Here is a 27,391-nt window from a genome sequence, read left to right on the forward strand (position 1 = left end):
CACAGATACAGACACACACACACATACACACACACACTGACCTCTGGGGGCTGCAGCCCTAGCACACACCCAAACACCCACTTTGGCAGAGCACAAGTGCCCCGCGTCCCATAGACAAACACCTTGAGTCCGGTTTCATCACACACCGCCCCTATCCACCCCCGCCCCCGGCCCCCAGACTGGCCACGGCCACCCCTGCAGACCCAGCTCTTCTTTCCAGCCTTCTGATTTCCAAAAGCCTGGATTCCTCAGCTCCAGGCGACGGGGCTGGGTGTCCAACAGCATGCCTGGGGCTCCGAAAGCCAGGGTCTCCGGGAGGCCACCTGCCGGGCCAGGGCACCAGAAAGCCACACGGCGATCACACTAGCAGCCCCAGGGCAAGCCATGCCAGCTCCCCTAGGGACAGGCCCACTGTCCCAGATCTGCCCCCAATGCCCAGGTCCGACTGAACACTGCGCTCCCCACCACTGGGCCGAGAAACGGTGAAGGGAGGGGAGAGGAGGCGGACAAGGGGCATTCTGCTAGAGCCATCTCCCCATTTTCCATGGACTGGGAAGAGAAGGGTCCAGGCAAACACCAGATACTTTCATTAGGAGTCAAAAATCCCCACTACCCCTACGCCTTTTCCTGGAAGTGCTCAAGGCCATGACCTGGGGCTAGCCTGAGCACGGCCTATCTCTCCCCAGGGCCTCCAGGCTTGGAGGGGCAGGGAAAATGATGGGGCAACTCCCTCCCCAGAGCTAACAGCCTATAGGCAGATGCTAGTGGGCATCACCCTCCATGCAGGGTCCGCCATATTGGGGCACGTCAAGCCACCATGCAAAATACACATGGCAGGCTATGATGACTCCCTTTTCCATGGTAGGAAATGGAGCTCTGAGTAACTAAGAGACGTGCCCAGGGTCACAGAGGTGGTCACTGGCAGAGCCCGGACCACGCCCAGGGCTTCTGACTCTTGGACATGGGTCCTAGGATCAGAGATTCAGGATGAGGTCGGAGGGGGGAGACATGTCCCCAGAGGACCATGCTCAAGAGTGGACAGAACAGCAGGTGCCAGGGCACCACTCTTTGTCGTGAGCCTGGTGACCCATGCAAAGCACAGCCTGGCTCCTGCTGAGACCCTGGCCCAGCAGCTTGGGTGGTCTGGCCAGGGTGGCTGGAGAGCCGAACTGTCCTCACTGAGCACGCTTACTGCAAAGGCGTGTGTGTCCGTGGAGAGCCTGAAAGTTCATCTAGTCACCCCAGACCCTGTTCCTAGCAAGTAAGGCCAAAGCCAAAAGCATCAGGCCTGTGTCCATGCAGAAGTGGGAGCACTCGCTCATGCAGAAAGGAGGGGGAGAGTCTTGAGAGAGGCAGGAGGGAGAAGTAGGCTGTGGCAGGGTGGCGGGTGTAAGGAAGCGGAGGGGGCAAAGAGAATGGGAAGAGATGGAAAGAAGAGGACAGAAGGAGGTAGAAGAAAGGTAAGGGGGATGGGGAAAAAATGAACCAGGATGAAAGCGGGCAAAGGTTAGAAGAAGTAGTCCATGAGAAAGAGGAGAAGAGAAGCTGAGAGCTACAATGAGGGCCAGAGACTGGTAAGGGGGACAGGGTGGAGGGGAACCAACCGGAGAGGGAGGAAGATCGGAGCCGGTGGAGAGGACGCAGCTGGAAGCCGGTGTGTCCCATGCCCTGCAGCTTGGCGTTGTATGCTGCCCACCCCGACCCCGGGGAGCCGGCAGGGAGGGAGGCAAGCGGGAAGAGAAGGCAGGGGGCAGGGAGGGGATGACACCAGGCAAGGGAGGCACCACGCCCACGGCACAGGGGACAGATGAACACAGGACACACGGAGAACGCAAGGGACGAGGCATTAAACAAGACGAAACAAAACAGAAACAAAGAGAAAATCGAGATTAGTTGGTGTTCTGAGTCTGGGATCCGGCCACATGCTTGGAGGGAGGTGGGAGGGTGTCAGACAAGAAGAGAGGGTGAATACGGGGTCTTGCTTCCCCAGTGGGCAGGTGGACCTCCTGCTGTCCCTCAGGATGCCACATCTCTCGCTTTTCTAACCCCAGGACGGGGCAAGCAGGTGCTAGCCCGGGACCAGGCGAGTAATCCTATTGCCCCACAACTCACCTGTCCTCACAGTCAGAACGGCCCCATCCTGGGACCTCTGTCCTCTCGTGGTCACCTCCCTCTTCTGGACCCAGCGGTGACCCTACTAGCCTGAGCCCAAGGGCCACAGTCCCTAGCATCCTAGCATCCCCCTGCCCTTCATCCTTCCCTCACCCCCACATTTGTAACCCTCTTCCCTGGAGTCCCTTCCACTTCTATTCCTGCCCAAGGCTGCTGGGCACCACCAGAAAGTCCTTAAAATGAGCCCGCCTGGAGGCACTATGAAGACCTGCTACGCCCTCCTTTTATCCACCTTCGCTGACTCCCCGTCCCCACAGGGGCTGCACGGGAAACCCTGCTCCTTCCCCAACGCGCTGCCTCACAAGCTAATCCACACCAGCTTCTTGGCCACTTCCCTCTCATGCCTCCAACTGCCAAATGCAGGAGGCTCTGGACCTCAGCCCTGGGACCTCTGCTGCATGTGTGTTCCCCCCAGGTGCAACCACACGTGCCATACTTCACATGACACCGTACACTGGCAACCTTACATCCCCGCATCACGATGCCCACATTTCTAAGTTCCAACCTCTTCCCGTGGCAGTTTCGAGGGCATCTCCCAACTATCATGGCCAAAATCACACTGCCAACATTCCCTCCAAGTCTGCTTTTCCCACATCCTTACCCATCTCATCAAGGAGCAACTCCAACATTTAGTTGCTCAGGTCCAAAACCCTAGAGCTGTCCTTGACTTTTCTTGTTCATTTCCCACATCTAGCCTTGATGGCTCCACCTCCTAGACTGTCTACAGTCTAAGCACTTCTCACCATCTCCACAGCCACCGCTCTGATCAAAGCAGCAGCTGCCTCACCATCTCCGTCCCTTCCATCCTGGCCACACCGATCCTTTTAGAATGAGTCAGATGACATCACTGCTGTGCACACAGCACACAGAATAAAAGCCCAAGTTCTTAGAATCACCTACAAGGCCCCCTGCAAGCTGGCCTCCAGGCCATTACCTCTTTGACTTTGAGCCCTACTCCACACCTCACATCAGGTACACCCCGACCTCAGGGCCTTTGCACTTGCTGTTCCATCTGTATGTCCCCTCACTGCCCAGGGCAGCCTTCCCTGATCCTATGTCAGGTGCAACCACCTAACCACTCTCAACTCCTCACTGACACTTTCCTGCTTCATTTTATCTCTGTGCCACTTACCACCCATCTGACAGATTATATATGTATTTGCTTATGTGTTTATTGTCCATCTCCCCCATGAAGGCAAGGGTTTTTACCTCTTTTGTTTACCACCATTTTTCCAGACCCTAGACTAACACAGACGAGGAATGCATGCTGAATGAATGACTGAATGGACCTGGATGTAATCTCCTCTTTCCAGGATGAAATGTAAAAGTTGGGTTCTCCATTCGAGGTCCCAAAGCTTGACACATATATTTCCCTGTATCTGTATTCATCCTTCACTCTTATTCCACAAGGAGGTATCTCACCTCGTTGAGCCTTAATCATCCACCTGGGCTCCTAGGCCTATATCCCCTCGTCCTTCCTTACTGGTCTTATTCTAGCAACTTCTTTCTTTCTCTTCCATATTCATGTTGAATATTCCATATTCAACTTCTGCTTCTCCTCTAAAATCATTCTCATGGCCCCTATATTCAGAGGGGAAAAAAAGGTTCTCCATATATTGCTGCCCTCCTCAGCTACCATCCTCTTCCCTTTTATCATACAACCACTCAAAAGAACAGTGGACATCCTGGCTGCACTGCCTCTCTGCACTCACCCCTCAATCCTGCCATCTGCTTTCCACCACCACTGCTCTACTGAAAATATGTCTTTGAAAATCCCTGGGGCCACCTAACTGGAAAGTCCAGTGAATTTTCCCCAGTCCTCCTCCTCATGATCTCACCAGTGACACTGTGAAGCCCCCAACCCCACTCCTGGAAATCCTTTTCTGTCTTGACTTCTGTGGTGACCCACTGTCCCTGTCTTCTCTCACTGTCCTGAACGTTTCTTCTCAGCCCCCTTCCCCTCCATTCCCCTCATGGCCATTTCATCCTAAGTTCTTTTCTCTCCATGACATAGAGATCTCATTCATGGCCAGTGCTTTAACCCATGTCTTTGTGAGGATGACTCCAAATTCTATAGTTTTTTCTATTTTTTTTCAGGCTCCAATTCCGGATGTTTAGCTGCTTCCCACACATGTCTCTGTACAGGCTCTTCTGTCACCTCAGACTCAACATAAGGAGCACTGATGTCTTCATCTTATATGAAATCTGCCCCTCCTAACTCCCAGCTTATTAATGGAACTAGCATTCTGCTCCTATTCATGGAGCCTCAGAATCCTCTTTGATGTCTTCCTCTCCTTCACCCTTATACCCAATCAGTTTGTAAGCACATTGGTTCTACTCTTATAGTATCCTTGGCACCCATCTCTTCTTTTTCATCTCCATGGTCAGCACCCTAATACAATTGCCCGACCCAGTCTACCTAATAAACAATGACATCTCCCAACTCAGAGTCTCTCCTATTTTGCATTCTTCCTGCCCAGATCCATCAGATGCATCTTCCTAAATTACAGCTCTGGTCATGGCATACTCCCAACTAAAACATGGCCACAGCTTCCTACATTGCCACTAGATAAGATTCAAGCTCTTTAGTCTGGTATGTTAAGACCAACCAGAGGCAGGTCCCAGGCTACCTTCCTTGACTCTCTTTCACTGCCAATATGCTCTCAATCTACTATATTCGTCAAACACTTATGCTTTCCTGTGTTCCTTAAGAACCCTGTCCCTCCCATGACCACATCCACTTCCAAACTCCTATTCCTCTCCCAAGGCTCTTATTTAAAACTCACACTAAACGTGCTCCTCAATCTCTTCCACTGATACTGATCTTTCCTTTTTCTTCACTCCCACAGAACTTTCTCCATATCTCACCATTGGGAATGACTTCATTTTAAAGTTCAAGTTCTTTCTCCCCTTACTAAACTCTAGACTCCTTAAAGATAAGATGCACAATCTGATCGCCAACATGCATTGAAATCTCTACCTCTAGAGACATCTGAGATCAGTCCAGTCACAGACTCAGGATCATAAGATAACATGGACTCAACACCTCTGGCTCCTATTTCTTTTTCTTGTCTTATTGCACTGGCTAAGATAGACAATACAATGTTAAGTGATAGTGGTGATAACGGGCATACTTATTTTGTCCCTGGTGTACCAGGAATGCTTCTAATGTTTCACAAGAAAGTGTGACATACGCTACAGATTCCTGGTACCTACTCTTTATCAAGTTAAGAAAATTACCCCTATATTCTCTGAGATCCAAGCTGAAATAAGAGATAAGGAGTCATTGGATCAAAATGGAATGAGCCAGAGATCTAGTATTGAGGTATGGAGGAGATACTGAGTCAAAGAAGAAAAGGCAGACCTGCAGGAGAAAAGCCAGGAGAAACCAGATCAAGTTCATGGCCATTAAGGGGTTCTCCCTCAGATCTGAGCTTCCTGGGTTACATGCTGAAGCTTATGTTCGAGCTTCTTGCAGAAGAACCTAGAAGCAGCAGGAAGAAGTGGTATTGGCCTGTTGCCCGACTCCCAGGTTATTGTACACAACAATCCTGCCTTTGCACCTTTGCTTACACAAGTACTGCAGACACTCTGCAGGGTTACTGAGGAATTTGTGCAAACAGGACCTGCTGACCTAAGAAATACTTTCATAACAGAGCACAGACCAAAGAGGCCCCTTTATAGCCCTGGGGACCAAATATATCTGTCCCCTTTCTACATCTCATCCCTTCTCCTGACTGAATCACTCACAGTTGGGGAGGAAGATGATAGCAGGGTTGGGACAGAGACATTGTACCAACATCTCTCCCTTCCTATGACTCCTTGGCAGCCAAAGCCTGAGCAGCTAAGGATATGGAAGCTGACAGTCAAGACTTCAGAAGTTGGTAGGAGAGAAAAGGCTGAGGGGAGATGCGTATTAAGATGGGCATCCTTCTGGAGCTATTAAGATATGGCTTCCTTTAGAGCAGTCTCCAGGAGAGCTATACAGAAGGATTTTCTGGTAGGGAGAGCAAATTCACTCTGCTTCCCCAGAGAATCTGTTCATCATTAGGTTAGAGTGTCACTATTCTCCAAGCTACCTCAACTCTGTAAAGTAGTAAGAGGGTCCCATTCCTCTCCCATGGATAAAACCTCTGACAAAGAAGCCAAGGGTCCTTCTCTCAGGAGCTCAGAGGTGGGAAAAAGCAGAAGATGGCAGCCCATGTGGACCACGCCACAAAGCCTTTCACCTCTAGAGTTAGAGAGCTACTCATCCTGTGTTTTGACATTCAGTTAAAAGCAACGATGTGCTTCTGGACCAGCTCTCCAGGCGAAGTGAAACCCTGATAGCCAATTTGCATGCCATAAATACTTTCATCAGAGCCAATCTGAGTTACTGAGAGTGGAACCAGGGACCATGCTCTGCTCCGAAGTACAGCAGGGCATCCCTGCCCCCACACCAGGTCCTGGACCCAGCCCAATAGCCAGCCAGCCTGCCCTCAGCTGCTTCCCCAAACCCAATGTCCATCCCCAGGGAGGGGTCTCCCTCTCACCCTGCAGCTGGTATGGTGACTCAGCTTCCCCTATATTTAAGGGGAGGGATGGAGGGCAGAGTCAGCTGCCCAGGCTCCTCTTCTCCTCCCTGAGCTTCCACCACCCTGTCCACTGAGGGGCTTGGCAAAAAGTCCCCTAGTCCTCATCTCTAGCCCACCTCTGCCTGGCCTGACCTCCACAGTTAAACAAACCCACAGGATTTCCCACTGAGTGCGGCTGCCCCCATGGAATGGTCATGGCCTTAGGCCAGAGAGAAAGGAAGAGAGCCCTTCCTGTCCCTCCCAGTATGGCCCTGCAACACTCTGCCATTTCTTGTCTAGATCTCCCCAGTAAGGTCTCTGGTCGCTCCATCCCCTCTCCTGCCTCCAGAAATGAAGCCCATTCTCCAATAGGAAATGGAGTTACGTTTCTCAGCACCTGCTGCTCATACACAGCACATCCAATAGCAAGCACTAACAGGAGAGTTGAACAAAAAGGGGAACCTTGGCCTCCCCACCAAAATGAGACATACCTGGAGGGGACCCACCAGGGATGAGCACTCAGATAGAGCTTATCTGGCCTTACTGGCCTTAAGGACACCCTCCTTTCTCTGTTATGCCTCTGGGAGGGCCCAAGGGGGAAACTGAGTCTATAGAGGCCTCCCTCCCTCCAGGCTTCTCTGTACCTTCCCCCAGGAACTCAAGTCTGAGGACAGCAGGCAGTTGCAGAGAGCTTCTCTCTGCCTAGAAAATCTGCACTCCAGCCGCAAAGTCACCACTTCCAAGAAGCTTTCCCTGATTGCTCCAGGTGGTAAGCCTTGCTTTCCCTCCAGCTCCCGGGCTTTGGTCCCCACCCCTGTCGTAGTACAGCTTATGCTGCTGTGTATCTGTCCCTTTACTGTACTATAAGACACTGATCTTTGAATCTCAATGCCTGCCTTGGAGCCTAATGGACAAGGAATGGAGGGAGGGATGGCTAGCACGTGACAGCCTCTTCCCCAGTCAAAGCAGCACCCGCCATGGGGTGACGGTTACTCTTGTACCTCCCCCAGTAAGATCATCCAAGACCAAAGAGGGTGGGCATGGAGGGAGTAGGAAAGGAGTCCCAGGGCTGGTGGTCCCCGGGGCTCTTACCTGCTACCCGGTGGGCTACCAGCCCCTCCAGGTTCAGCAGCTCCTCGTCTGGAGTGCGGGATGGGTCTGAAGTTGCCTCCTTTGGTGGGAACTGAGGCTGAGCAGGGAGGCCAGGGAGAGAGACTGGGGGCTGCTGAGGCCCTGGAGGGTTCTGGGTGGTTGGAAGGAAGGCAGACGAGGAGGAGGAAGCTGGGCTTTTTGGACGGAAGCTCTGGCTGGACCCAGCAGGACATGGTTGATAATCGTAAGGTGAGTATGGCCTGCCAGAAGGGAAGGACTCCAGGGCCAGGGAGGACCGCGGGGCCGGCTCAGGGGTTCCCAAGGAATGCCCACTGGGGATGTAGCCAGACCTGGACTGGGTCAGGGGATGGGGCTGGCAGGGGGAGCCAGAGAGAGGCTGGGAGGACAGCGGGGAAGCCCCCGGCCAGGCCCCCGGCACACTCTGGGACTTGTGCAGGGGGGCGGCTGCCGCGGCCGGCTCCAAATCCAGCATCAGCATGTTCAGTGCTTCGATGGACTGCTCGATCTCCTGCTGGGAGGCCGCCCTTGGGAACTCAGGGAGGCCGGGGGTGGGGGTCTCTGCCAGCGGCTGAGGGCTGGGCCTGCTGTGCCCGAGACTCTCCAGGTGGGCTCTCTCCTGCTGGCGAGGAGGGGGACGAGGCTGCTGCTGCTGCTGCTGCTGCTGCTGCTGTTGCTGCTGCTGCTGCTGCTGCTGCTGCTGCCAGGAATTCAGACCCCTCTGCACAGCCTCCCGGCTGCTGCCACTGCGGGCTGGAGCTGGGGGCAGCTGGGGCTCGCTCTCCGGAAAGGACTGGGAGCGGAACATACCGCTGGGGTCAAGGCCATAGTGGGAGGTGGTTACTGGCTGTGGCCAGGCTGGGTGGGGCCCCTCCCGCTGGTAGCCGGCTAAACCCTCCTGTGCCGAGTAGGAGGGCCGCACAGGGGCAGGGTGGCCGACATGGGCAGGCGCCGCCCGGCTGGCGGACTCATAGGGGTAGCCCCCGCCGTTGACCATCGGTTCCCCCGGGTAAGACTTGTCCAGACCGTTGGTCAGTGAGGACAGGGCCTCTGGGTAGCCCCCCTCACTGGTGTTGGTGACCCCGTCCAGGGAGGACAGTGTGCCCATGCTGCCCACGCTGTGCCCGTCCTGGTTGGGCAACTCATCATCCAGGATGTCCGTCTCCCGCTCCGATGCCAAGGCCCCGCCGTTGACGTGAACCTGGGCGGGGACGACATGGCGGCCTGCGGCGGGTGCAGCTGGGCCCCCCGCGGGGCGGGACCGGAGATGCTGCGTGTGGTACATGGGAGCTGACTTCTCTCTCTCAACGCCGAAGCCACTGAGCAGGCGGTCCAGCTCGCGCTTCTCCTCAGGACTCAGGGCAGCGGGGGCGCTGGAGGGGCCGGGGGCCGGCTCATCGGTCTTGTCTGTCTTGGTGGAGGCTGTGGAGTTGCCTGAGTCGCTGCTCACGGAGAGGGTGTGCTCCACGTGGTTGGGGGTGGCCGACAGGGCAGGGCGCACGGCGTTGACGGCCCCAGTGCTGCCATGCAGGGAGTCCTTCTTCTTCACCTTGGCGTACAGGCTCCCATCCAGAGGCCCCTGAGTGTGTCCCACCACTTCTGCAAGACAGCAGAGGGCAAACGACAGGTGTTAGTGAAAGGCTGGCACACCCTCTCATCTCCCTGAGGAAGGGAGGGAAGAGCTGCCATTCCCCGAGTCCTAAAATCTCCTTGCACCACTCAAGACAGAGCTGAGGTCAGGGATGAGAGGGACAAGGACAAAAGGACCCCTACCCAGGCTGTTGGGCCCTTCACAGCTCCAGGGCTGTGAAGCCTAAGTGGGCGAGGAGAGGGAGCCTGGCAGCAAGGGGCCCCAGTCCAAAGCCTGGCCCTGGCATTTCACCAGCCTCCCAAGGACCTGGAAGTACTAGGTCAAGAGGGGACTCCGCAAAGCCAGCAGTCCCCGCATCAGAGGCGACACGCCTCCCCTCAGAGTGCTGGGCTCCTGGGATTCTGGAAAGAGGATCCAGAGAGCAGGGGGGCAGGGGAAGCATCTTAGGGATCCAGAACACAAAAGGAGATGTTCTCTTCAAGGAAGGGTGTCCCCTGTGTCATTTTGTCTGGGGACCCCATGAGCAATACTTTCTCCGAAAGGAAATAGTGAGTGCTGGGTGGCTCAGGGCCAGAGGGCTGACTCAGGAACGAAGAACGTCCCCACCCAGAGGGACTCAGTGATTTCACACCCTGTACAGTCAGCAGCCCAGCTTCCAGCCCCGACACACACACACACACACACACACACACACACACACGCCCCTCCCCTCCCTTCACTCTAAGACAGCCCCTCAGTTGGCAAGAAAAGAAAGCCCACCCCCCGCCAAATACGGCAAAGTCCAGCCAGACACCAAGAGTCACACGCACACACCATCCACACACAGGAAAACCAGACACAAAGACGTCCCAAGACACACACGCCAGCTGGTAATCACCCAAGTCAAACACCCACAATTCACCCAAACTGAACCCCGGTGCACTCTCGGGGTATGCTAGATAGGTGCCCCCAAGGCACTTTACACAAACTTCATTTCCAGTCCCACAAGTCAGGGAGTATCATGCCTCCTTCAGGAATAGGAGAAAGTGAGATTCACAGAAGTGAAGCCATTTATCCACAGATACACGGTATCTGGTAAAGATGGGATTTAAAATCAGAACTAATTTAAGATTTAATTAAAATAAAACTAAATTAAAGGCAAAACTAATTTAAAATCAGGACTTCAAAAACCATCCCATTTTTATTATTTCACACCATCCGTCATATAACACACACGCAGAGTAAACGAAACATGTAAAAGGCAGCAATACCCCAAAATAAATACTTAAATCTAAAGCCACAATCATTTCAGAAAATACAAGAGCTTACCATGTCCAAGGATCAGCCCTCAGGCCAGAAGTGGCAGCCTCTAAAAATAAACACTCGTACAGAAGCCCACAGCCAAATACAAGGGATCAGACAACCACAAAACAGGAACATCGTGATCAACAGACACACACACAAACCACAGGCCAACCAAATGACGTCACCAGGAGCAAGCGCAGTGGTGCCCAACGAGGCACAGCGTCCATGCACACCCCCAGGGGCTGGATGCTCTCTGCCCATTTCACCTAACTCTCCAGACCCATCTCTCCGTCCCCTGTTTTCCCCGGGGCTTTGGGACCTTGGCCAGCATCAGGTCCCAAGGGACGCTGGGCCAGAGTGTGGCCGCAGCCCCCGGCTTCAGGGGATGGGGCTTGTCGGGATCGGGAATGGGTCTGAATCTGGTCCTTGTGCTGGGGCCCCCAAGGGCTGCTGAGATCAATGGGCCTGTCCTCGCCTCTGAAGGTGTCAAAGCTACTGAAGGAGAGAGGCTGCCTGCATGCCGGGTTCTTCCAAAGAATCGGGATCCCTGCCATACAAAGAGAGACCCCAGCTAACAACTTCCATGGTGGGGGGGGCGGGGAGCGTCGAAGACAAGAGCTCTGCTCCACTCCAATTTCTGGGGATAGTTCCCAGGAAGGGGGGCCCCTTAGACCTGTCAGTGGGAGGCCGAAGAGCCGTCCTTCCTTCCCACTGTGCCTGGAAAGTGGCCGGCCCCAGAGAAGGCAGGCTCACACTGCGAAGCCAGCAAGCTCCTCTAGCCCCAGCAACCCCTAACCTCCCAAGGTCATGCTCATGTGGTCTGGGAAGCAGGGGTAACAACAGCAAAGCAAAGGGTGGAATGTCCAGCTCCCCGTTTACACTTGGGGGCAATGAGAATCACTGGGTGCAAACCAGGGTAAACCAAAAACTATTGTTTCCTTCAGGGAGAAAGGAGACCCCCTTCTGCATCTCACTTGGGTTCGTAAAAGAGCTTTTGGCAAGAGAGCTACGAAAGCATCCCCTGAGGGAGACAGGGAGGAAGAATTCACACTGACTACCAGTACCTGATATCTTGCCCCTTTGGGCCCCTTCATTGATTGCGACAACATCAATATTAAACCTATTCTGCCATGTAATTTACCCCCACACGGACCATTGTTTGCAGCAACATCGGGAACAGTAACTGCCAGGCCACTGAGTCTGAGTTAGAAAATCGAAGAAGTGCAGATTGTTTAACTAAATCTTTTCCACACGATACAAAGGGAAATGTCTATTGCTGTCCTCCAAGAAGGAGCCGGCTGCTCCTGACCACCGAGCGCCTGCCCCACACTCCGGGCTGTCCTGCACCTTCACTGGTCTCCCTCTTCCCATCAAGAGGGGGCTGTGAGGACAGCCAGGCCCGTCCCGTGTCTGTCTAGGCCCCGGGAGGGCTCCGCTGAAAGCCCAGTGTATTGGCATGACCCCAGCATAGCAGGTAGCCCTGTTCCTCCCGTCAGAGATGAGCACCGCCGCCCCCCCCCCGCCCCCCCACATGCTCGTCCTTCCCTTCTACCGGCCACTGTGGCCACATTAAGTGCTACTTAGCAGGACCACAAGAAGCCGGAACACAATGTCGGTTTCACTCTGTTAAGGCAGGAAGGGCAAGAGAGAGAGGCGGGCAGAACAAGAAGGAAAGAAAGAGCCAGAGGAGAGGGTGGGGGAAAATGGCTTTGGGGCTCTCAAGCTGGGGGGGTCACGAGATCCGACTCAATCCCAGCAGCCTCCGGGGGCACAGCCAGCTCAGGCAAATCCTCTCGGATGAGAGGGCACTGGACACCCAGTGTGGCAGGGAACAGGGGACAGAGGAGGAACCTGAGAGACCGGGGCCATCGGTAGCGGCACAGGTCACCATGGAGGAGAAGGACAGACAGCAGGGGTAACATAGGTTGCAGGCAGCCCAGAGTGGGGAGCTCCCAGCCCTGCAGGTCAGCCAGCCGGAACGTCCTGTCTTGTGGGCCGTCTCCCTGGCCGCTTCTCTAGGGAAGCCGAGACGCCCACAGTCCCTTCAAGGCCCCATTTGCTTTGTCTGAATATGTCTCCTGGCTCCCCCGGCAGCTGCCCAAGCCCCAGCCCCACCCTCGACATCGAGCTTGATCACACCAAGAGGCCCTTCTTCCAGCGGCCGTAATCCAGATGTGCGAGTCATACTTTTGGAAAGCTCTGAGGAAAATCCCCAGCTGACTTGGACGTGGACCTACTCCCAGGCTCCCTCCAGCAAGCCACAGAGGTGTGTGCGGTGCTAGAAGCCCAGTAGAGGCCAGGAGGCAGGGAAGGAGAGACATGTGCTGCCTGCGCACTGCAAAGAGAACAGAAGGACTGTGGGAGGCAAAGGTGACCCGGGTTTAGGACAGTTGTTTTCCAACTCCGAGGTTCATAAGAATCTGCTTCTGACCCCCAGAAGTCAGCCCTTTGGACTCTGAGAAGAAAGATCCCCACTTCTCTTACTAATGTCTAGCAGAGAAAGTCTGCTTACTTGGAGATCAGGAGAGATGGCCCGACCGTGGAGAATAAAAGGCTCAAACCTGGTCGGCTCTAAGAAAGAAGTTTCCTCCGGCGATGAGCCAGAAAGCAGCGACCCCACCTCGTCCAACCGGCAGGCTGATTTTGAAGAGTGAGTGACTTACTAAGGTTTTCAGGCTGGGGCGCTTCAGGATAAAAAGTCCTTTGGGTCCATGTCCAGCTGAATAGCAATGCACTAAAATATACTACGCAGAGCATAGTGACCAACCGACACGGAGGAAAATCAAAGCATGCCAGTAGGAAGGGGCACCATGCCCACCCTGGACACTGGTAGTTTGGAGGCAGACTGGGGCCCAGAACACCCAAAGGGAATCTCAGATCCTTCAACAGGGAGTGGGGCATCAAAGGCCGTGAGTGAGCATCTAGGAAGTAGGTGACCTTTGACAAGGGCTGAGGCTTGGCCAAGAAGAAGCAAGGTCTGGACATGTGAACTGGAAATTTCATCACAGACTCTCCCTCGGCCATGGAGGGAGCCAGGCGAGGCTACTGAGGGGCAGTATGTGGGAGCCAGAGGCTGGGGCTGAGTACCAAGGAGGCCCCAGGGATGTGGATGTGGAGAAAAGACAGAGGAGAAGCGCCCCTTCAACTCCACCGTTGTGCCAGATACAACGGTTACTCAGAAGGATGGTCTCCATCTTGATGTCAAGTCGCTTGCCTCTGCCACTTAACCACACAGAGCCTGGCTTCCAAGCATGGGGGGTGAAGATTCAGATGCTTACCTGCAGGTTTGCTGAATGACAGAACTCAGGAGCTAAGCACCTGAAGCCAGGCATGGCACATCCCGGCATGCTATGTTCTCCTCTTTCCCTCTTGTTTCGCATGTTTTAAAAGCTCTCATCACTCACCCAGTAAAGCCCAAAGCCCCCCTCCACTGCTGGACAAGCCATACCTCCTGTCATCTGGCCCCCATTTGCCTTTTGAAGCCTCACCTTCCCTGTCCCCAATACCCCCAACACCCTTCACTCCTCTTACTATTCCTATGCTTTTCCTACTCTGGGCTTCCCATCTGCTGTTCCCTCTCCTAAAAGATCCTTCTTCACGTTTTTCCCCCCCACAACTCTCAAGCTCCCTGGAAAACCCCTTTCTCATCCTTCAGGTTCAGCCTGAAATTATTTGGGAAGCATTCCTCAACCTAACCCTTTCCACAGCCCTCCAGACTGAACTTAACCTCTTTTGAGTTTCTGCCTCCCTGGGCAGACAACTCCTGGAACGCAAATCACCCAGAGGCTGGTCATGACTGCCATCCGTATTTGTCCTCCCACTAAGTGGGGGGCTCCTTGAGAAAGAGCCTTTGTCCCCCGCCACACCAGTGCCTGGTTCCCAGACGGTACCCTTCACAATATGGTCTATGCAAACAGTGCCTCTTGGAGTTTAATGCCTAACCCGCACGGCTTACAGCACCGCTCTGCAGAACGCAGGGCCTGGCACACATTGCATGTTTCATAAATGCTTCTTGCATCACATTAAATAGTCCAAGAAGTTATATACAGTCCTGTCGGCCCCTGAGGCACTCTTCTTGCGCTACCATCCAGAAACGTGACAAATCAGAGGATCAAAGGCGGACCCAAGCTTCTCCCGCAGGAAAGAGAAAAGACAAGCACTGCAGCCAAAACATCATGAGAGGCATCTACACAGCTGGTGGCCCAGGTGGGGCAGAGCAGAGGTCCTGAGCCAGAGTCCCCCCCAGGGAGTCCCTCAGACGACTCCGAGCCATACTCCAGGCCGGCAGACGTTAACTTTCATAGCTAAGGACGCTTTGGGATATCGGATGAAAGTCCCGACTAATTGCCCTCAAAACGCATCAACACAAATTGCGCACATAATTGCAGGGGTCCTCAAAGACCACCTATGGATCTTCAATGTCGACGTATGAATCTAACAGGTGCTGCCTCTCAGGCTCCCTCTCTGTTGCCTAGGCTTTCACGCAGAATGCCAGGCTGCCTCCAGAAGAAATAGAACACATAAAAAATGACAATCTTCCGGCTGGACGAGCACAGGTGGGGCCCAGCCCAGAGGAGCCCACTGAGTCGCAGCCCGCCCGAGGGAAGGAAGTGTGCGGCAGGGATGAGGATGGACAGCTCCGACATGACCTGGGGTCCTCCTAACATACCATGGCAACAGTGGCGGGGACCTCCTGTGACCCTGTCTGTGACAGTCTTGGCCCCAACCCATGCCAACCTCCCATCCCACAAGCAGCCGGGGACTAAGGCAGCCCTTTGTTCCTCCCAGCTGCAGAGATCTGGAACGTCTCCAAATGGGAATGGGCTTCACTGGGGATTCTGAAGGTCAGCAGAATTCGAGGTGAAAGGAAGTCCCCAAGTCTCTGAAGGGAAAGCACACAGAGGGGACACAGCCTCTGGGATGCAGAAAGCAGGCAACAGGTGCAGCCCAGGAGACCTAATAAGGTTCACACTGGGAGGTGTCCACTCATGGGCATGGGGCCTCAGGCCCTGTGGGCAGAGACAGATGAGGCCAGGCATAGCCAACAGACACCTGTCTATCTTCCTGCTTGAGAGCACTCAGAGGGAACCCCCTGCATTCTCAGAGACTGGACAAAAGAGAACTAAGATTCTTCTCAAGGCAGATGTCAACCTATTCACAGGTGGCTCTGTGCCCGTACAAGTGACCACACTAGAGTCCCCCACAAACCTGCCTCTGTGGACTTGGAAGTGGGGCGGGGGCACATCCAATATTCTGCTGTGACAGGAAAGAGAGAAGGTCCAATGGCCAAATGGAGCCCTGGTCTAAATGTCAGCCGGAGGGCCCAGAGGAACGAGAAAGCCAGCATGCAAACAGAAATGGGAACTAGAGCCCCTCCCACGGGCTGCTCCTGTCTCCCGCTGCTCCAGGAAGTCAGCCAAGCCAAGAGGGCTTTCTAAATCCACAGAGATTGTAGTTGAAGGGTCTCAGGGGATCAGTTAACCCACTGCCCACTCCTCATTTTACAGGAGGACAGTGACACTCAGCAGGCCCAGGGGATCCCCGCACCAAGGTCACCCAGCACCGACAAGTTCAGTGCTGTTTCTCCTAATGGCCTTCAAGGTGAAGATGGCTGGAGTCTGGGGAGGGCGGGGCAGGAGGGAAGGCCTCCAACCAAGGCCATAGACCAAGAATGTCCCAATATAATCCATGGGGCTTCATCGAGGGCTGGTGACAGATGTGTCCCCAGGCTGTCCTCAGGAAGGACCCACCGTGTTTTCACATATACCATCTGATTTGAATTCCTCCAGAGAGAGGGAGCAGGGACAGAAAACTCGATTCTGACCTTTATTTCAGACCCGAGGGACCAGGGCCTGGAGTGGCCTGCCCAGGTCACAGGACGGCCCACGCCTGTGGGGCAAATGTGAACTTGCAAGACCAGCCTCCTGACTCCAGCCTGGCCTTCAGCTCCCACGCCAGAGACTATAAGCAGGACCCGGCACTCCCACTCCGTGCCCGCAGCCTATCCGGGCACCAGATATCACAGGCACTCGGGACAGTAAAAATAGCGCCCGAGTCCACAACAAGCAAAGTCCTTCTCTGCCAGGCCAGGGTGCCCGCCCGAACACTCAGGGATCCCTGGCCAGGAGGATGGTCGAAAAGTCGGGGCAAAGCCAGGAATGGGAGCCCGCAGGTGGCCCACAGAGGAATGGTCAGCACTGGGGGGACCACAAAGCTCAGACCACAGAATGGGAGGGTGGGTGTCCTGAATACACATCCCACTAGGGGTGTCTCACCCACCTTTTCCTTCACCCACCACCCCATCTTCATCCTCCATGAGCCATTACTCCCAAAGACTGAGGCCAGCTCAGACACACTGGCTCCCACAGACTCAGCCGCCGCCCCCCCCCCCCCCAGACCTGAGGTAGCAGCTCTTCCCTGTCCCAGGACAGTGGGGCCAGGAGGGAGGTGGCCAGGTCCACCCCCACCCACTTCCAAAGGCGCTGGCATGGGCCACGACCCCATGCAACCCCCACACACTTCCCGGGTCCAGGTCCACCTCAGATCCCAGTGCACGAGCCCAGCAGCCTCACAGCCCCAGGTCCAGTGGAGAGCCACCCAAGGACCCACACAAATGCCTAGCAGACACTCACCCTCTGGACAGAGAGGCAGAAAGGGGAGAAGGAACTGCTGCTCTGATTTGATCTCTGCTTCTTGTGCCTCAAGTTTCAAATAATTCCTCCATGGCTGCAGCCCCAAGGCTGGCTGTGTCCTGCTCAGGCTCCCGCAGACTGTCAGGGGTGGGAGGAGCCCGTGCCGCCTGCCTGCCCGGTCTGCACGCACCACCCCTCCCTCTGCTCACTCCCTTGCTCGCTCTCCCCCTCTCGGCCAGCTCAGCCGGCCTCGCTCTGGCTTGTAGGAAGCCAGTGGGATAAAACTCTGTCTGTAATTTCAGCCAGCTGGGTCCCCAGGGTTTCACTTATCATCCTGTAGCTATGCAGCTCTTGAATGACATCACAGTGGCTTCCCAAGCCCTCCACACGGAGTGAGGAGCCCCGGCCAGCCCAGCAACCGCCCCAGCACAGCCCGGCCCAGCTCGCCCCCGTTCCTGTCCCAAACCCATCACAGCCCCAGGTGCCCAGCACAGTGGGAAGAAAGAAGAAAGGGCCCAGGAGCAGAGAAGCCGGGATGCTCGCCGGAGAGAGGGAAGGGCCAGGGTTCCTACGAGGGTACTGAGATTTATTTCCCCAAATTTTTCCACATTTTTTTTCCATTCTCAGCAAATGAAAGGCAGAACAGATGACAACAATTTTCCAGCTGCTGAACAATAAGGTGGAAATCTTTTTTTCCCCTCCCTCTCCCCCTCCTTCCCCCACACCCCCACCACGGGGCAGAGTCTCAGAGCCACGACACTTCCTTGGCTCAAAAAAGGGCAAGAAAAAAGAAAAAAGAAAACCCACAAGCCCCTGTACTTTCCAGAGGTGACAAGAGGCCTGAGGAAAGGCACCGAGCTGTCACCCAGGCAGGTCTGGGGGGAAGCAGGAGCCTCACAGTGACATTCTCAGGGCAAAGCTTTGGATTCTGGGCCAACAACCTTGACAATTCTTGAGGCCTGACTCTGGGAAGGCCAAATGGGACTCTGGCCCAGGACATCAATCCACCAGGCCCCCTAAGACGCCTCCAACTGACTAGCCATCGGTACTCAATTTGTTCTAATCTATAAAGACCAGAATGGCAGAGAGGATAACTTCTCAGAGTATCAGTGACCTCCACCTTCGCCCCCAAACATCCAGACCTGAAGCAGGCGCGTCTGCCAAAGCCATGAGAGCTGCCCCAAGTCCCCACCACGATCTCGGCATGCCCTAAGAAGTGCCAGAAGTCTCTGGGAGCTGGACACCAGACCGTAACTCTTATGCGCGCGATGTTAGTGCCTTATTTTCACATTGCGTGAATGTCCCATGCCAACTCCCAGAGTGGGTAAGACATGGCCTGGCGTCTGCAGCCAGCCCAGGGGGCACTTCAGAGCCTGCTGTCTCCTCAAGGACCTCAGTTAGTTTGCAACCCCAAAGTGCTTCTGCAGCACCCTGACCCCGGTGCCCAGACCCTCCACAGCCTGGGCACTGCAGGCTCAGTAAGGAGAAGCATGTCAGGTCCAGACCCTCTGCTCCTCCCTCTCCTGAGCCAACATTGCAACCCCGGCCCCCTCCCTGGCACTCACTCTCTCACTGCTCTTTTCTGAGAGTAAAGAAGGAAAATAAGAGGAAGAACAAGTATGGCCCTGAATGTCCCGTCTTAACCACATCTTTAGGGACAATGGGCAAGCCCCCCACACACACCCAGTATCACAGACTTCACAAGAGTCATTAACAAAGGGGAGGGGAGGGGCGCCTGGGTGGCTCAGTGGGTTAAAGCCTCTGCCTTCGGCTCAGATCATGATCCCAGGGTCCTGGGATCTAGCCCCTCAGCAGGGAGCCTGCTTCCCCCTTTCTCTCTGCCTGCCTCTCTGCCTACCTGTGATCTCTGTCAAATAAATAAATAAAATCTTTAAAAAATAATAATAATAATGGGGATGGGAGAAGTGGATTTCCAGAACTGGAGACAGGAGGACTTCCAATCTTCCCAGCCCCGGGATGTTGGGAGACCACAATCTAGACAAACTCCTACGGTTTTCCTCCTACCTCTTCAGAGCCTCCCAGAACTAACCCACAAACCCCAAGATCCTGAGGGGGTTCAGGTCACACAGTCCACCCAGTTCCCACCGAACCTCTTGTTTATCTGTACCTGTGAATCCCAACAACACTGCTTTTATAAAATTTTGTCATTTAAAAAAAAGCTAAAAATACAATAAAATTTCGTGATTTTTAAAATAAACTTCAGTTCAAGTCGTTCTAAGCATCCGTATATCCGTATACACAACCAGTGTAAAGTCTATACTCTTTTTCCTATTATGCATTAAACCAAATGCACCTAAAGTCCTTTTACGTGTAACTGTCAACGTGGCCAATATACTTTGGAAACACCACCACATCACAGTCCTTGGAAGCAACAACCCCGTCCTATAGCACTCTGCTCCCATCCTGGGACTGGCTGCACCAGAAGCCCCTCGGGAGACTCTTACAAAAACCCTGACCCCCCCTGGCCCCACCCAAGACCTTCGGAAGCAGAACTGTGAGAGGTGGAGCCTGGGAAATCTGAATCATAAAACACTCCCCAGCTGAGAACTCAAGACACCCAGGTTTGGGGGAAACTGATGCTAGATGTGCTTAAGTATTTTCAGTTATTGGGAATCTTACTATTGCCCCAAAACACCCATTTCATCTTTCAATGCTGTAACAAGTAGATTTCAGCACACTTTTTTTTTTTTCCACTAACTGGCTGTATTGGTACCCCACAGGATGGCTCAGACAAGCCAAATTTCTGCCACACGAGAGCTCTTTAGAAACTAAACATGTTGTGCACATCCTCCCAAGTCTCTCCTGGCCACAGCCTGGAGTCCCTGAGCCCACCACACCATACCCTCCCTTTGCTTCTCCTCCTTGCCTGAGCACTTGCTTCCAGATTGTATCCCTCTGAAGCAAGGGACCCACAAACAACAAATTTGGCTCTTGGACTGGTAAGGAGCCCCATGAGCCTATCACCTCCCACTTTCTGGACACCATATCTTTAATAATGAGGCCTAATGTTTATACCCAGCTCTTCTTGCTTATGTCACTTTAGCACCTGCCAGGAACACAGTGGCTAAGAACACAGGTTTAGGCTGTCAAGCAGGCACTGCTTTGAATCCAGACACTACCACTTACTAGCTTAGTGCAACCCTGGGCCAATTCCTTAATTTTTATGAGCTTCAGTTTCTTTATCTGCAAAATGGGTACATTAATATTTTTATGTCAGACAGTACTGCAAAGACTGATGAAATGCAGATAAGACACAGAAAGATGCTCTAAATGAGGCGGCCACATATATACAACTATGACCACAACCTCTGCTTCCCCCACCTTGTTCCCTAGCCCAGCTCCACCCTAAGCTACATGTTGGTGATCCTGTCATCCCGGGATACAGATGCACACACCTGATGCTTCAACTTCTGGGAGTATCATTTGCCTCATCCTTTCCCTTTTCGAAAATCACAGCATCAGATGAAACAGCCCAGTCTCTTAGAACATAATGCTCCTCAGCTAATAAATACCAAGACTTTCCAGCTTGGTCCCTGCCAACAGCAGGCCAGAAAATGCCACCGCCTCTCCCACCTCCAGGGATGGCTTCTGGCTAGGACCATGGCGTGGATGGGGGCGCGGGGGTCCTGTACACAAGTAGGCAAGTACTGGGCAGGGGGTGTGGTAGATCTGGTTTGAAAAAGGATATATGCAATTTAACCAATTTTAAAAAAAAAAATTTTTTTCTCAAATACCTAGGGCGAAAATCTTTCTACATGGGAGATGCCTGAGGCTAAGCTTGAGAGGCGAAAATACTGTTCACTCTTCCCAGGTGGCTGGGTGGGCCCTGTCCCCTGGGACAGCCCTGGGCAGGGCAGTTTCATGAAATGTAAGATCTAGAGCAGGGATATGACCTGGTGACCTTCTGGAGCCCCTCAGAGGCTCAGCAGTACTGGAGACCCATATTTGCCACACAAGGCCCAGCTGTGGACCGCCAGCCCAGGCTGATCCCTATAGTTTCAGCATGGTCAACCCAGAGGACATCCGGAGTTCATCAGGCCCCCAGCACACACACCCCGATATGGCCAAGACTCAGGGTGGGGAAGTTTCCAACCCCTGCATATTGAGTCATGACTGCAACAGAGACTAACCACCCAGGAGCAAAATGGCAGAGTGTTTTGGTTTTCAAGCAGCGGACCCTGGAACAGAAACAGGAAGCAGGATAAGAGAAAAGTCTGTCTCACCCTACACATGGGAGAGCTAAGAACCCAGAGGCAAAGGGCTGCGGGAACAGGGAGGCCAGTGGTCCTCCCCCAAGATGATGTGTCCCCCCAGAGAACGTGGAACGATGTCTGGAAATATTTGGGGCTGTCGCATCTAGAAGAAATGCTACTGGCATCTGGTGGGTGGAGATGTTGCTAAACATCGTACAACACAGAGGACGGGGCCTGGCAACAAGCAACGACCCAGTCTGAGTTCAAGTGTGCCACCGCTGAGGGGCCGTGAGCCAGCCCGAGGGCAGAGGGAGTCTGGGGTGGGAGAGACAGAGTTAGGCACAGTGACTCAGGAATCCTGGTTTCCGGTCTCCGCTGCGCCACTAACGAACCACTTGACCTTGGGTAAGTCATTTCCTTTTCCTTGTCCTCAGTCTCCAAAGTGGTAGAATGGCGAGAGAAGAACAAGAAGAGCCTGAACTCTAAAACAGCTGGTTCTGTGCAGAACCGCCGGAGGAGAAAAGCAGGGGTGTGCCGGGCGTTAAGGTGTTGAGTGAATGTCAGGTGGTCGAAGGGGGAGCTCCTGGAGAGGCTGCTCCCTGGCGGGTTGGGATGCTGTGTGTGGGGCCACCTTGGGACCTCCTCCCGCCTTCCAGCCCATGGGAAAGGGGAGATGGGGCTCACCGGAAGCTGGGGGAGATGAAGAAAGGGCAGGTTCTGGGCAACCCTCCCACGGCCTGGGCCTTCCAGGGTCTCCAATTGTCCCCCCACCCAGGGCCAGGCTCAGGAGAGCATTCCCCGAGAAGGGGTCAAGGGCTGGTGTGACAGAGGATCACTCAGGAAGGGAACTGTCAACTCCCAGGCAAATGTCCAGGTGGGACAAAGGTCAGGGGCATACCCACACACCTCCTCCTGTCTCTCCCCACTAACTGCCTCCCGAGGCTCGGCCGCCAACTGGAGAAGGATGGAGGGAAATGGAGAGAGGGCTGCGGAGCTTGACCCAGGAAGGGCCCAGGAAGAATGGGAGCCTGTCCCAGAATGGGGACAGCAGGTTACATACTGTGGGTCTGCCCTTCGACGGACGCGCTCATGTTTGCTTCCACAAGTGCCTTTTAAGGGCAATACCATCATGCCCATCTTCCTGATAAAGAGACTAAGTCTTGGACGTTGCAGTTTGCTTCAGATCACATGCCATTCTGACTCTGACGTTCAGGCTCTTTCTGCATCCCAGAGAGGAAGAAGGAAGGAGCGGGAGGGGCAAAGGGTGGGAGCCGGAGCTGGTGGACTCCACCAGGAAGAAGGGAGAGAAGAATGGCAACCAAACACAATGCTGGTTCAGAACCTGCCCAAAACATGTTGTCCCCTGGGGCCGCTGTCCCCATTCTGGTGGTCCCCTGGGGCTTTTATGCACATATCCTAATGATGCTTCCAGCGCTCCAAGCATTCCTGGCAACTTGTAGGGAGCCGCTATAGGGCTGGTTCAAAACTCATGCAAAGGAACCCATATCTGCACTTAGGAGTTGATCCCCATTCCTGACCCCCAACAGGCCCATTAGGTACCACACATAACCACCGGTTTTTGGACCGGCCATGCAGATTTATAACTGGAACCCCCATCAAACACCGCACACTGTGTGGTGTGCAGAGGAGTAGAGGTCTGTGTGGGTCTATGAATGAGTGGTGGGTGTCTGTCGAGTGGGGGATCTTTGGGGTTCTCTGCACAGGCAGTGAGTATAGGCAGAGGGGTCCGTGTGGTTCTACACCTGAGTGGGTGTGGGTACGGGTGGCAAATCTGATTGAGTCTCTGCTTCCTTTCCCAAATGGGTCCATCCATGTGCATCAGTATAAGGAGGCTCACATGGGCTCCATGGGGGTCTGCTGGGCAATGCACATGAGCTCACGCGCCTGAGCCAGCACGGGCCAGAAGCTGGCCATCCCCGCTGCAGAGGGACCAGCTGGAAGTGACCCTCCTGACCCACAGAAGCTACAGAACCAGGGGGTACAGGTCCAGACAGGGCCCAGAAGCCAGGGCACTGCCCCCAGGCTTCTTTCTCTCCTTGTGTCACATGAAGAGCGCCTGCCTCCGTTCTGGAAGGTTTGCAAGCAATGTTCAGACAGAGGGAGCGGGGGCAGGGAGGCAGGAAGGGAGAAGAAAAGGTCTGAGCAGCTTTGAGCTTTCATATCAAAATCTGATCTCACTGCCCCTGGAGAAGGAGGAGGACAAACATCAAAGAACACTTTGCTGCTCGACAATTTTTAAAGCTCTCAGAGCAGCCCAAGGCAAAGTCTCTTGACAAGCATCAGGGCATTGACAAGCTATAAGGATGTGAAGGCTTGGTTGGTCCAGGATAAGCAAGGAAGTCGGAGCTCCTGGCGCCCACCCACTACAGCTCCTGAGTTGCTTCCCAGACGAGGGAGTCCCACTGTGGCCTGTATAAAGCCCCCCAAGGTCAGACAGGCCCTGGCCCTGGAGGGTAGGGGAGAGAGCAGGTCTGCCATTGGAGGCAGGAGGACCCACATCCCTGCCAGAGAGTCCTGCGCTTGCAAATAAGGCTTGAGCACAGAAAGGGAGGGACAAGAGAAAAGGGTGATTGGGGCAAGACTCCAGAGCCCCCTTTGCACACAGAACCTTGCTGGGGCTTTGTTGGAATGCTCTAGAATTTGCCTTGTTCCCCCGCGTCCATGCACCGTGGTCACTCATCCCATTTAGACAGATGTGTGGGGTGGAAGGAGCCTCAAAAAAAATCCAGTCCTGCCACCAGTTCTCATTTCTCGTGACCTTCCAAGGCAAGACAGTTCTCCCGGATGTCAGATCTCTCCATCCGGCCTGCTGTAGCTAAATCCCACTCTTTCCCACTCAGTCCTCATATCCCTAACTGGCCGCCTCACAATGAACAGACCTAGAAAAAGGCTGTTCGGTAGCAACAGCAGTTGCCTGGGAGTCAGAGGGCAGAGTACTAAGGAGTGCTCTTAGATGGGCCTCAGTGTACTCCTCTGTGCAATGGGAGAGCACAACCAAATGACCCCTGAACTCCTGGTCAACTCCAGATGCTCAAAGATCCACCTCCGATAAGATGCTCAGCCAGGCATGGAGCCTGGTTCTCCTCTCCTGCTTGCTCCTGCCTGGGGGGCTCCAGGCTCCAAGCTCATCTGATGCTCTTCCTGCGGCAGCCCCAGGGCCCCCCAGGGGCTAGAACAGAAATAGTGCCTTACAGGAAATCTGGAAGTACACGCCAGGCTGCAGAGCTCATAAGGACCATGCCGGGCAGTAAAGAGGTTGATTTATTTTCATCAGTGAAATGCCGAAACCCAATCCCCGGAGCAAGCTGACCCAGCAGACGGCAGCAGTGGGGAGCGCCCCACCAGGGAGCAGAATTAGCCGGATTGCAGCCTGCCAGGTCTCACCGCAGGGGCTGATGAGGGGAGGGATGGGGGTGGACAGCTTAGACCTGTGGCTCCAGGTCCCTCAGGACGTCCTTCTGCCAGCCTGCTGCTGGCCGGCGGGGGTCTCCGGGATGCAGGTGCAGCAGCCGGCAAAGCTGGGCAGGCAGGCTTTCCATTTTAACTCATTTAAACCCCAGGCTGCTAGGTCCACGTGCCTACTTGTGGGGGGTTGCGGGCAGGGGCCAGAGCTCCTCAGACCCCTGCCCCTGCGAAGCCATGGTGAGAAATGAATGGTGAGCATCAGAATCCCAGCTCTACACCTAACTGGCTGTGCAAACACTTATAGGTTACTTAATCTCTCTGTGCCTGTTTCCTCGCCTGTGAAATAGGGACAAGACTACTCAGCTCCCAGGAGGGTCCTGAGGAGTAAAGGGAATAATGGGCACCTCACAGTGTCCCACATATGGAGGGTACATATAGAAGGCAGAGGTGGCTTTTCTTCCTAGTCCCTAACCAAGTCGCTGGTGGGGAGTGTCAATCACTAGAACCCTTACAGAGGCCACTTTGACACCATCAGAATGATACACGCATATATTCTTCACCCCGCAATTCCATTTCTACAAATTCCACTTCCACAGATAGAGTTACACAAACAAAAATGATGATGTACAAGGTTATTCTCTGCAGCATTTTTGAAAACGACGAAAGACTAGATATAAATGTCCACATTACTTAAATACAGTGAAATAAAATACCAGTTAAATAAAACATAGAACATGTGTGCACTGATGTATCTGAAGGGGGTAAAACAGCTCTTTACAAGCTATTATGGAAGGGTACCTATGACACACCATTAGATGAAAAAGTTCAGGATATGAGCCAAATCCTTGCAATGGCTACCAGACCCCACAGTGACCTGGTCCCCATTACCTCTGACCTCACTGTTTACAAGCTTCACTGCAGTGACACTGGCCCCTCTCATGCTTCCCAAGCCTATGTTTCAGGAAAGCTGCTGCCTCAGGACCTTTGCACTTGCTGCTCTTCTGCTGGTAATGCTCTTCCTCAGATATATTATGCTGACTCTCTCACCTCCTTCAAGTCTTTGTTCAGATACCTCCTCCGCAGTGATCAGCTTTTTAAAAAAATTTCAACTCACTCTCAACTCCCCCCAATCACACTTATTCTGCTCTATTTTCTCCCAGATATTCATCACCTTCTAGCATGCTCTGTCGTTTACTCATAATGTCTTTAAAAAAACTTTTTCATTGCCTCTCTTCTCCCACTAGAATAGAATCAGACAAGAGCAAGGATCTTTGTTTGCTCGTTGCTGTATCCTCAGTACCTAGAATAGTGACTGACACATTGTAGGCCCTCGGTGACTATTTGTTGACCGAGTGAATGTTACTAAGGCTAGTCCACATACCAAAGAACACATGCGATTTGGTTTTTCCTTTTTTCCCTCTTTGTCAGTGGAGCGGATTCAAGGTTACCCTTACTATCATGTTATTCTCACTCTCCTCTACTCTGTTTTCTCCAAAAGGAAGAGAAAGAAGAAACATTAGGGCTGAGCCAGCAGTCACCATAACCCATAGCCTGGACATTGTGGAGGACTGGTGCCAGGGCGGGGGGCACCCCATAGAGGGGAAGACCCTGAAAAGACCCTGGGACCTAGGGCCGGCTCTGCCCCCAGCTATTGGTGTGGCCTCCACAAGTCCCCCAACCCCAGAGCAGAGGGAGGAGCTCCCGCATGGGAATGCGGCCGGTGTTTGGAGGGAAAAGGTTCAGACACCTGGTCCATGTGGTAGGAAGAACCCTGGACATGCAGTCAGAGGCCCAGGTTCAAAGTCCAGTTCCATAACCGCGATCATCCAAAAATGAACTGACCTGCACTCTGGGAAGCATTTTATAAAGTAGCCCCCCAAGGTCAGGTCACGGTATCAGTAACAAAAAACATGAACCGCTGACTTAGTGCATGTAGACACAGACACAGGCGCCCGTAGGTGACCTCCTGTAATTCTCAGCCCCAGAACAACAGGTGCCATCCTCGTCCCTACCTACAGGTAAGAACACTGAGGCTCTGAAAGTTCAACAAAAGGCAAGAGGGACTCACCCGCTGCAGGATTCTGCGTTTTTTGTGTGTGTGATTTTGTCCTGTCTTTTCTCTGACTCTCCTGGTTCGATCTCCCCTCCTGGACCCCCGTATGCGGGCCCCCGGGCGCTCCCCTCACCCTCACCTCTACCCCCTCCAGCACTCCCTCCTGCACCAGTTCTGCATCCCACCCACCCACCCCAGGATGACAGAAGTGGGGAGAGGGGGGTCAGTCTGAGTCCACTGCTCCTCTTGACCTCCGCTAGCTAGGCTTGGAGTGAGGTCGTTTCTCCATTTCTAGATCGGAAAACAATTCTGCTCTCCATGCCACGCCCCCTCCCAACCTGGGTACAAACGCAGCC

General features: G+C 54.0%; 1 protein-coding gene across 8 annotated transcripts in view; it reads right to left on the bottom strand.

The window, feature by feature from the left end:
• The window catches only part of TNS1 (tensin 1), a 225,321-nt gene that overhangs the window by 36,085 nt on the left and 161,845 nt on the right, over positions 1–27,391 (bottom strand). For all 8 annotated transcript variants that reach the window (XR_006820300.1, XM_046019222.1, XM_046019223.1 and 5 more), the window contains one exon: positions 7,818–9,434. Coding sequence is in view for 7 of the 8 variants with exons in the window: in XM_046019222.1 (XP_045875178.1) it covers positions 7,818–9,434 (1,617 nt within the window). In the remaining variant the exon portion in view is untranslated. The remainder of the gene's footprint in view (positions 1–7,817; positions 9,435–27,391) is intronic.

The sequence above is a fragment of the Meles meles genome, chromosome 9, assembly GCF_922984935.1.
Source record: "Meles meles chromosome 9, mMelMel3.1 paternal haplotype, whole genome shotgun sequence".
NCBI lineage: Eukaryota > Metazoa > Chordata > Mammalia > Carnivora > Mustelidae > Meles > Meles meles.